This window comes from Geotrypetes seraphini, chromosome 1, assembly GCF_902459505.1.
Source record: "Geotrypetes seraphini chromosome 1, aGeoSer1.1, whole genome shotgun sequence".
Classification (NCBI taxonomy): Eukaryota; Metazoa; Chordata; class Amphibia; order Gymnophiona; family Dermophiidae; genus Geotrypetes; species Geotrypetes seraphini.
In genome coordinates, this window is record NC_047084.1 from 463,316,182 (window position 1) to 463,326,781 (window position 10,600).

Below are 10,600 nucleotides of genomic sequence, written 5' to 3' on the forward strand. Positions count from 1 at the left end.
GTCGGCCGTTCGCGGTCCCGGTCATTCACGGTATTTTCTGACCGTGAACCGCCAACAAGGAAAGGATAGCTAGAGAGGCAGGAGAGAGCAGCCGGAGCGCTGGTGAGTGAAGGAAATCACTTGCTGTATGCTCCGACCGCCTCTTCCTGCACTAAGTTGGGCCTTACCAATCAGGAGCTGCTTTGACACGCAGCTCCTGATTGGTAAAGCCCGACTTAGTGCAGGAAGAGACAGTCGGAGCATACAGCGAGTGATTTCCTTCACTCACCGGCGCTCCGGCTGCTCTCTCCTGCCGCCCCCTCCAGTCTTCCCCACGAAAACCCGTAATCAGTTTTTCAAGATTTGCGGGGGTTCCTGGAATGGAACCCCTGCGAATATCGGGAGAGTACTGTACAGCATATATTAGAGCCATGCGCTGACAGTCTAGAGATTCTATAAGGTGTTCAATATGCTCGGTGAGCAACAGAATAAAGATTGTGTTAACGATGCTGATAGAGTAGTTTAGTGACAATTTTAAAAGGTCTGCCCTGAAACTCCAGCAATGGGAGATGCGCATGAGGGAAATGGTAAGTTTTGAGACACAGGTTTATCAGGCATCCATGCACCCCGACAAAAAAATGCTATGTAGCTCTTTGGACCCATTTTCTTGCTTGCACCAGGAGGATGATGGGAGGCACGCGCTCACCACATGACATTTTTGTGCTATTGTAGGGTTAGAGTTTGGGGGGGGAGGGGCGGTGGGTGGGACTTGCTGAAGTACTTGGGTGGGAAGAGGGGACACCCCAAGTGAAACTAAAAAAAGGGAGGAGAAAAAGAGAATTGGGTTCACCATCCCCAGGCCCACTCGCTCCTTTGGCAAATACGTCACCCACCGCTTTTTCAGGTTTAACAGATTTCCCCATAGACATTGAAAGCACAAACTGTATACTGTGGCATGCAACCCCTGGGGGAGCAAACAGACATAACTGATAAACCAAAACAATGGGACTAAATACACTTTTATCAAATGAATCCTTTCTTTAAACGTCAATTTCCATTTTTTCCCATTTTCCACCTTCTGAAGCCCTATCTGAATCTTTGTCTTCCAGTTTTCCCTCTGGTATTCTGTATCCCCACTGAACTCAATCCCCAGCACCTTCACTATCTCCTCCGGTGGCAAGAACTCACTACCCCTCCCCCCCTCTCATGCTGGATCCCCAAGCTTCAAAAGGTGACTTTTCTCATGATTTATTTGTGCCCCTGTGGCCCTCGAGTACCCCTCCAGTTGCTGTTCCATCCATCTGAACTCCTTCTCTGATGCCACAATGACAGTGACGTTGTCAGCATTTGCCACTGTCTTGACTGTGTCACCTTCCCCCATTTCTATCCCCGTCAATATATATTATAAAGAACTATTAATTTGGGGACAGTTAGCTCACTGTGATTAAAACTTAGCTCTGTAATAATAATTAAATATAATAGATGTGAATGCTTATTCAAAAACTAAGGGTTCCTTTTATGAAGGTGTGCTAAGCGTTTTAGCGCACGCACCAGATTAGCGTGCACTAGCCAAAAATCTACCACCTGCTGAAAAGGAGGCGGTAGCGGCTAGCGCACGTGGCAATTTAGCGTGCGCTATTCCGTGCGTTAAGGCCCAGTCGCGGCTTTGTAAAAGGAGCCCTAAGACTCAGAACATTTATAAGCAAACTGAAAATTTACTTTCCTTTTTAGAGCAAGAATAATTTTAAAATTAAAATCAAGCAGGAAAAGCAGTTACAGATAAGACAAATGTTGCTAAAACAAAAGGATCAATTTATCTGGATTCAAAAAGTTACTCACGATGAGAAGTCCTTAAAATAGAGAAGAGGCCACATGGTAGGCCTGAGAGAGATGTTGCAGCATGGTTATCCAGGGAATAGAAGAGTTGTTGCAGCTTGATCCAGGGAGAGAACAGGTTGCCTGAATCAATACGTCATGCTCCGTCCCTGGCACTGTTCCAAGCTAAAGGCCCACTTTTTTAAAACTGCTTTCAACTCTTAAACTCCCCCTCACTGCTGTCAGATACCTATACCTGCTATAACCTCCCCAACCCTGAAATGTCCTGTCTAAATTAGATTGTAAGCTCTTCTGAGCAGGGATTGTCTATTATATGTTAAAATGTACAACAATGCGTACGCCTTTCAGCGCTATAGAAATAATAAATAGTAGTAGGAGAAAGTACGGCGTTAGAAAGGATTTTACCTCATATTTATAGGACTGAGACCTGTTCTAAAAATAGAATCCTAGGTGGACGACATCATGATTAAATTCTCTGGACCCATGATGCATCACAGTCCAGCCTTTTTCTCTGTTCCTAGGTGGTGTCATGATTAAATTACAGTGGCTTAAAATTGTGTCCCAATATAGAGTATTGTTACTGTCCTTGCTGGATGTGGTGTGAATCTATGTCTGAGTGGTTTAAAATAGGATAGGCAGATGAGGTCATCTGATTGAATCTTCTTTTGAGTGGCTTAAAATGGTGTGATGAGCTTTTATTGTTCTTGCCGATTGGAGTAGTCCAGAGATGAATTTGGTGTGAAGAGCTTCTGACCTGTTCCACTGATAGTAGAGTTCTGTTTAGCTCTGGTATCCACCCTAACTGCCTTTTACTTATCTGAATAGGTGTACTTAACACTTTCTGAAGATCGGTCTTCCTTTTTGTACTACATTGAATGGGTGCATTTAACACTTTTCTGATGGCAGATGACTCAGGGCTAGATTTACTAAACCCCACTTATCTTTCCAATCCATTTCCGATCCGTGTCCGAGTCATCCCAGCTGACCAATTCAGGAAGCCTTAACATGCAAATTATCTCGTTCGGTGGCACGCCCCCCACATTGACTACTCGGATCGCTGTAGAGAGATCCCGACACATGTGCAGACCATCTTCTTTGCCTGTAGATGTCTGCGCATGTGCTTGCTCTCCTGATTTCCCTCTGACAGCACAGAAGAAAAAAAATCAGCTGCAGAAAACACGGCCGCATAGCAATCCATTGCTGTTTGAATAAACCGGCCCCCCTCCAGCCTTGTAGCAGGAAGAAAACAGGGATAATCTACAAAAGCCCCCAAGAAGTCTTGCTTATAGCCCCATGGTACTTTCTTTTCTTGTATTTAAACCAGCAACAGTGCTGGATATTGCTCAGGGAGGAGGCACAGCAGCGAGAGCAAAACACGCTCCTGCCGCTGTTTAAAGGGTGGGCGATACAACCCCTTGAGCATGTACTGTGTGAATTTAGGTGGTCAGAAGTGCTGCAGGAAAGGCTTTGCACTGGGCTAATGGAGCAGGGCAGCAGAGAACCAAATACATCCTGCTACATATTTTAACTCCAAGCAGAATTATAAAATCATTTCATGCTACATATTTTAAGATATCAGAATTATAAAATCTACATGCTACACTCTCACTCCTCCCTTCTCTCTTGCCCACCTGAAAAGTCCCCCAAAATGCTCCCCTATCACCCTCAGGATCCCCTCACTCAACTCCTGCTCTTCCCCTTACTGTCCCACAAACTACCCACCTTCCGTTGTTTAACCCTCACCTTACACAAGATCCGGTGAGATGAAGTGACCATGGCCCTCTCCCACACCAAGGACCTATATCTGTCATATTACAGGTTGTCTATCTTCCCCTTTAATTCTTGAATCCCCTCCCCTTTCTTAACCCCTGCCACCCTCCAGTTCAGTTCCCTTCATAAAGCTACCGGCCTTTCCTCCCTGTTCTGTGACACCCTCTGACTCATTTCCCCCCCCCCCCAAAAAAAAAACCCCAAAACTCATTATGCGACCCTTCACTACCTCCCACCATCTACCCACTGTCACGTACGGATCTACCATGGACAACTGATCTGCCCAGAATTGCAGAAAGGCCTCCTGCATGCTTTCTTCCTGAAGCCTGGTGTTATTCAACCTCCACAACCCCTCCCCATTGCAGGACTCTTCCGTTTTACCTGTATACACAGCAAAGCAGGGTCTGAGAACTCAACATGCTGTCTTCTTTTTTTTTTGGGGGGGGGAGGGGGCATGACAATCCTCCTGCTCACAATGAATTCTGTGGCACTTTCCCCTCCCATTAGTAAACCCCCTGTGTCCCAAGAACTGTATAAACATCCACCAACCCTGCCCCTTCACCTACCTGTTTAAAAAATAGCTTGTCATACCCCAAAGCAAATTTCCTCCCCTCCCTATCCTCCTGCCTCATGACCACATTAAAGTCCCCTCCCCACACCACTCTCCTAGCCATATATAAATATGGCCTTACTCTGGAAATGAGAGCCTTACACTCCTACTTCCTCTGGGGACCATATATATTGATCAACCTAATTTCCTCCCCTTCTACTTTCACATCCAAAATCTGACTCCCCCTCCCCCCAATTCCACCATCCTACGTATTTCCACCGCCCTTGAGCTAAACAAAATAGCCCCCCATATGCCTCCTGTGCAAATACCCAATATAATGGCCCCCACTTCAACGCCCTCTTTGCCTTCCACAACATGCTTGGGTGGTCGATCCTTGTTTCCTGTAACATAATGATATCCAACCCTTTAGAGGCCAGGAATTCAAACACCAAATATCATTTTTTTTCCGAACCGTAAACTTGCAACATTTAACACTGCAGTTTAATCCTAGACCCCATTATCATAATTTGGGCTTCCCCCCCCTTCTCACCATTCCCCTCTTCCGTCCCCCTCTTTACCACCACCCTTTACCAAAACCAGCTCTTCCTTCCCCTACCTTAATCACATCCCTCCCAGCCATCAAAATGTCCGATCTACTTCCATAGCCTCCCTTCCACCCCTTTCCCCCCTACATCCCCCAGGGCCTCACCCAGTCCCCCACCTCCTCATTCAGAATATCCCCCCTTCCCCACCCCCTTTCTCCCGAGGCTGCCTTCCTCTGCTCCCGTTCTAACCCGCAGCCTCTCCAAAACCACTACTAGATACTCCTTCTGCCTGCTCGCCCTCCCTCCCTTTCCCCTCCTTGGAAACCTCCCCTCCTCCTCCGTTGCCAGAGCACTATACCTATTAGCGTCCTCAATCCTATCTCCCCCTTCTTTTCCTGTTGTTTCCCAGCCTTTTTCCCACGTATCCATATCCCCTCCCCCACCCTTTCCCACTTTATCCCCAAGGTCACCACCCCAGCTTCCCGCACCAGTTCTGCACCCTGCCTTACCCTCTTCTCAAATCTTTGCCTACCTTCCTGCCCTCCCCATTCTTCCCTCTGAGCCCAATCCTGATATTCTACCCCTCCCCATCACCTTCCTCTTGACACCAGTTGTGCTCAGCTTTTGGGCACTTGCTAAAAGGGTGCCCCAGACATCCACAGATTGCAGCAAATCAGGTCACACTCTTCCCCTATGTGCCCCTTCCCCCCACACTTCACACATACAAGGGTGGGACAAAGCATACTAAAATGTCGAAAGGACCCACATCTGAAGCATACCCTTGGTTGCCCCTTATAAAAGCACTGAATATGCTCCCTACTAGAGAGTTGCGCGGGGACAGAAATCCCACCCGTCCCCGCCAAAGTCCCACCCGTCCCCGTGAGGAATCCCTCCATCCCCACCCGTCCCCGCGAGGAATCCCCTCCGTCCCCGCCCGTCCCTATAAGCTTCAAAAATAGTTATTTCATTTAATTATGCTACTGAATTAAAGGCTCTGGTAGAAACCCATTTACAAATAAGCAAAAAGACTTTATTAATTTGAAAATATTAATTGGGAAGAATACATACTTTGTAAACGGGTTTCTACCAGAGCCTCTAATGTTTATAAATTTTTATCAACACAACTAATATACTACTTTATCCTGAAGCAAAAAAAAAAAAAAGAAATAGAATTCTTTTCCTACCTTTGTTGCCTGGTTTCTGCTTTCCTCATATTCTCATTCAATTCCTTCCATCCACTGTCTCTCTTCCTTCTGCATCTTCCATTTGCTCTGTTACAGCTGCTGTAAGAAGGTAATTTAGATTCGCGGCTACAGGGCAGGGAGGATTGTCGGACCCGGGCTGTTATCGGTCGGTCGGGGAAGTGCCACAAAAGTAAGGGGACCTGGCCGGCTGTGCTGCACCCGGGGCGGGGCGGACCGCCCCCCTCCCTTGGTAGCCACTCGAACCGCGAGGCTACTCTCCTTCTCCTTACCTGCCCTGCCTGCAGCAAGCAGAGAAGGTAGGGAGAAGAAGAGCCGCGTGACTGAGTACATGCAGCCCCGCAGGAGCCCCGTGACCCTCGGAGGCGTCCCCATGGGATCCCCGCGACCCTAGGGGGCGTCCCCACGGGATCCCCGCGACCCTAGGGGCGTCCCCACGGGATCCCCGTGACCCGAAGGGGAAACCCGCGGGATGCCCGCGGGATGCCCGTCGTCCCCGTTCCCATGCAGCTCTCTACTCCCTACCAATATATGCTACTGGTGGAACATGCTGTACCTGACCGCCTGCTTGATTTAATTTCATGCTGGCAGTCCACCCAGTAGTCCAGTCTGCTTGGATCCATTATTTTTACCAACGGGGTCCTGAGTGTCTCGTATCTATTTAGCCAATACATTAAATCAGAGCTGGGGATGGATTCATTTCTCACCAGTATTGTGACCTGTACCAGATCCGGTCGGCTAACTGGAAGGGCTTTAAAATCTGCCCACTGCTCTTTTCCTCCTCTTATTTATCCCAGAAAATTTCCAGCCCCCTCTGAGTCAGGAGGCTGATATCATACTCTGGTACCATTGCCGGATGCATGCATAGAGGTCTTCTGGGATGAAGCCCAAACCTAAAACCATCTTCAACACCTTAACCCTCGTCAGCATAATCCCTACCCCCACCCACGTCAATTGTACCACATTACGCCTATTAAATATCCCCCAACCCCCCATTCTTTCCACCCACCATCCTCCCTCCCCTCCTTCCCCTGCGTATCACCCCTCTTCCTATTCCTACCCCCCCTGCCCCGATCCCCCAGCCACATCTGCAAACACTCTCCTTTTGTTCTGTGACAGAAATTATTTTACTGTTATTTCTGTATCTGAATAAAATAAATTACACTACCCCTGTACAACAGTAAAGCCATCACAAGCTTACTTAAAGAATACAGTGGAGCTATGGCCAAGCAGTGTTTTCTGTACAAAGTCTTAACGTAACAGCAAGGTAGGAAAAGCTAACACTAATATCTTTACAGGAATCAGATCTGTCTGGTCTGATTTCATAATGCACATTGTACCCTACAGAAACAAAGTGATAGAGGTCCATAACTAAGGTGACCATATGTCCCGTTTTGAACTGGACCGTCCCATTTTTAGATCCCCTGTCCCGTTGTCCCCACGCAGCTTTGGGATGCTGAAATGTACCGTTTTCAGGGACAGTGTCCTGAAGCTGTGCGTAGGGACAATGGGACAGGCAATTGCTTCCTTTTCCTCCCTGCCGCGCCAAAGTCAGCCTCTGTCCTTCCCTCCCTCGCCGATTCAAACACCCCCTCAGTCCGCCGCCCTGCTTGCCGCCCAGAAAAGGAAGGTCCAGGTGCCGGCCCAGAAGCCTTCTTCCCGGTGTCAATTCTAACGTCGGAGAGGAAGTTCCAGGCCAGCCAGGCGATTGGCTGGCTCGGAACTTCCTCTCCGACGTCAGAATTAATGTCGGGAAGGTGGCTTGTGGGCCGGCGCCTGGACCTTCCTTTTCTGGGTGGCAACGGCGGAGGACAAGGGGGGTTTGAATCAGCGCTGGAGGGAGGGAAGGAGGGAGGCTGGCTTTGGCACGGTAGGGGAGGGAGCTAGGCAGGCAGACTTTTGCATGGCAGGGAGGGAGATTGGCAGGCTGACTTTGGGGGAGGGGGTGGGACAAAGACTGGAAGGCAGTGAGGGGGACATAGGGAGGGAGAGAGGAAGGAAAGAGGCAGAGAAAGGGGGGTTGTAAGTAGAATAAAGTCTAGAGAAAGGGGAAAGTCAGGAGGCAGATGCAGGACTATGGGAGGTGCAGAGAGGGAGAGATCCTGAGGAAAAGCAGAGGCAAGGTCATAACAGAGACCTGGAACAAAGGTACAAAGGAGAACTGACACTGGATCTGGGGGCACTAAGGACATAGGAAGGAGGCACTGGGGACACTAAGGCTATAGGAAGGGGCACTAAGGATATGGGAAGAGGCACTGGGGGCACTAAGGACATAGGAAGGAGGCACTGGGGGCACTAAGGATATAGGAAGGGGCACTAAGGATATGGGAAGGAGGCACTGGGGGCACTAAGGACATAGGAAGGAGGCACTGGGGGCACTAAGGACATAGGAAGGAAAGGAGGGAGGGAATAGAAAGGGATAATTATTGGGCCTGAGTGCAGAAAGAATGAAAGAAAGGATGCACGGTCAGAAGGAAACACAACCAGAGACTCATGAAATCACCAGACAGCAAAAGTAGGAAAAATTATTTTACTTTCAATTTAGTGATCAAAATGTGTCAGTTTTGAGAATTTATATCTGCTGTCTATAATTTGCACTATACTTGTCTATGTTTCTATAGTTACTTAGGTGACATTGCATATTTTAAAGTCATCTGCCTTGACATCTTTGAAACCCCCCCAAAATATAAATGATAATTAACATTTTCTCTGTGTATAGTGTGCATTGAGTTTTTTTTAAGCCATTTACTCCTTCCTCCTCTTCTTGCTCTCATGCTCGTGTTCCTTTGAGCGGCCACTATCTGATGGCCGCTTAGAGCCTCCATGTTGTTTGGCTTCTTCTAAAAACTTATCCAGCCCAAAAGGATCTTCCTCAAATTGAACAGGGCCCTCGCGGCGTTGTTTACGGTCAGAGCCAGAAAACTCCTTATCAGGAACAAATCTGTTTGTTTTCATCAGAGTGTCTAGGTCATCGCCAAATACATCTTTATCTGCATTTTTGTTGGGTCTGTAGATATTCTGAGCCATTTCTTTACCGCTTCTCCATGGCTGGTCATAGACATTATAGACCTCATCTTCTCCTCCAGCAAATCCACTGTCCATGCCCTTACTCTGGTTGAAGAGCCTTTGGTCATACTGGATTTCATTGGATGTTCGGGGATTAGGTACTCCAAGAGCTACAAGTTCACTGACATCTCGTTCTTCATTCCGCTGTAGCCTTGACCTTTTATCAGGGGCAGCTCGAGAAAGGTTGCGATCATGCTGTCTCTCTTTCCGACGATCATGGCGGATTTCATCTCGCTCCCGTGCTTCACCATCCTCTTTCTCTACATGAGCTTTGATTCCAGCTCTTCTGTCCCTAGCGATCTGAGCCAACTCTCGCAGCTTCTCTTCCTTCTTCTCTTTTTCCTTTTGAGCCATTTTCCTTTCCACCTGAGCACGCATCTCCACTGCTTCCCGAGCCTTCCTGTCAGCAATATAAAGAGCCTCGGCAAGTTTAGCAAAGTTTTCATTGATGTGCACCGTCTGAAGGCCTCTACCATCCGCAGCCAGACGCTTATCCAATGGAATGGTATACCCCTTTGCATTTTTCCAGTTTGAAATACAGGGAGGAATCTTCCATTCCTGTTGCTCCTTCACAGTCATCTTTCTGCTGGGTGAATGCATGACTGGTGCAGGAGGTGAAGGGGGCCCACGGGGTATTTTCTTATTAATCTTGAATCTGGGTGGTTCCATAGGGTCTTTCTGCATCTCCACCATACGAATCACCCTCTGCTTTGCTCCTGAGTTAAATGCAACACCCTGCTGAGATGGTGTATATCTGATATATTGGGCTGGGGCTAATTTGTCGGCTGCCCGGACTGGCATGGCTGCAGCCACCTTCTGAGATACAGACTTCTCTAGGGCCTGCCTTGTTTTTTCAGTCAACTCCTTAACAGCCTCTTCGTCTGGCCTCTGCAGATCCGGATCATCGTCATTCATAACTTCTTTAGGAATCAGATCTGTGTACTTGCTGTAAATCACTTTTTCTTTAGATTGTCCTTGACGCGCGATGGCATCATATTTAATTTTTCCTTCTGCATCCACCTGAACAGCCAGAGCATTGGACGTTTTCTTCTTCTTCCCCATATCCAGGGGGTGTTGTGCCAGATGAATCTCTGGGAAAGCGCCCCCATCTCCAAAATCCTCCAGGGAGCGAGGAATCCAGCTTTTTCTGAATCCATATGGAGGTGGCTCTCTACGAGATGAAACCAGAGCAGTCTGTCGTGATTTCTGGGCTCTCACCTTCTCCTCAGCCTCTAGCTGGTCCTGGGACAGCTGGATAGGTGCAGGTAGAAAGCTCTTCAGCGCCATCTTCCTCCTCTTTACGCCTCAGAGAGCCACGGCTTGACGACACACCATGCGGCTAACGTCTATCCGCGCGAGGCGGCGCCCAGTGCGCATGGCCGGTGGCACGAGGCGTCCTGGGAGTCGTAGTCCGCGAAGCGATTGTCAGTCTGGCTCGAGCGTAGCCAAACGGCTTGAACTGGAATGAAAGGCCGGGTCACTCTCTCCTCTCCCCAACTGGAGCCACGGAAGTGACCGGATAATTAATTATACTTCTTCTTTCACTGCTGCTGTACAATCCGCAAACGACACTCTCCTTTTAACCCCTTGCCGGGCACTGTGCCCACCACCAGATCCCCCCACCCTCCCCCTTTCCCCTATTCAAGTCTATA

At 48.4% G+C, this 10,600-nt stretch overlaps 1 protein-coding gene across 1 annotated transcript; it reads right to left on the reverse strand.

Moving 5' to 3' along the window:
* Positions 1-8,524: 8,524 nt before the first annotated feature.
* LOC117349844 (SNW domain-containing protein 1-like) lies at positions 8,525-10,271 on the reverse strand. The gene has a single exon (XM_033923455.1). It carries the CDS (start codon positions 10,233-10,235, stop codon positions 8,628-8,630), a length of 1,608 nt encoding a protein of 535 aa, XP_033779346.1. The 5' UTR covers positions 10,236-10,271; the 3' UTR covers positions 8,525-8,627.
* Between the last annotated feature and the right edge of the window lie 329 nt (positions 10,272-10,600).

Coding starts and splice junctions, on each gene's coding strand:
- LOC117349844 (XM_033923455.1), bottom strand. CDS start 10,235: ATGGCGCTGAAGAGCTTTCTACCTGCACCTATCCAGCTGTCCCAGGAC.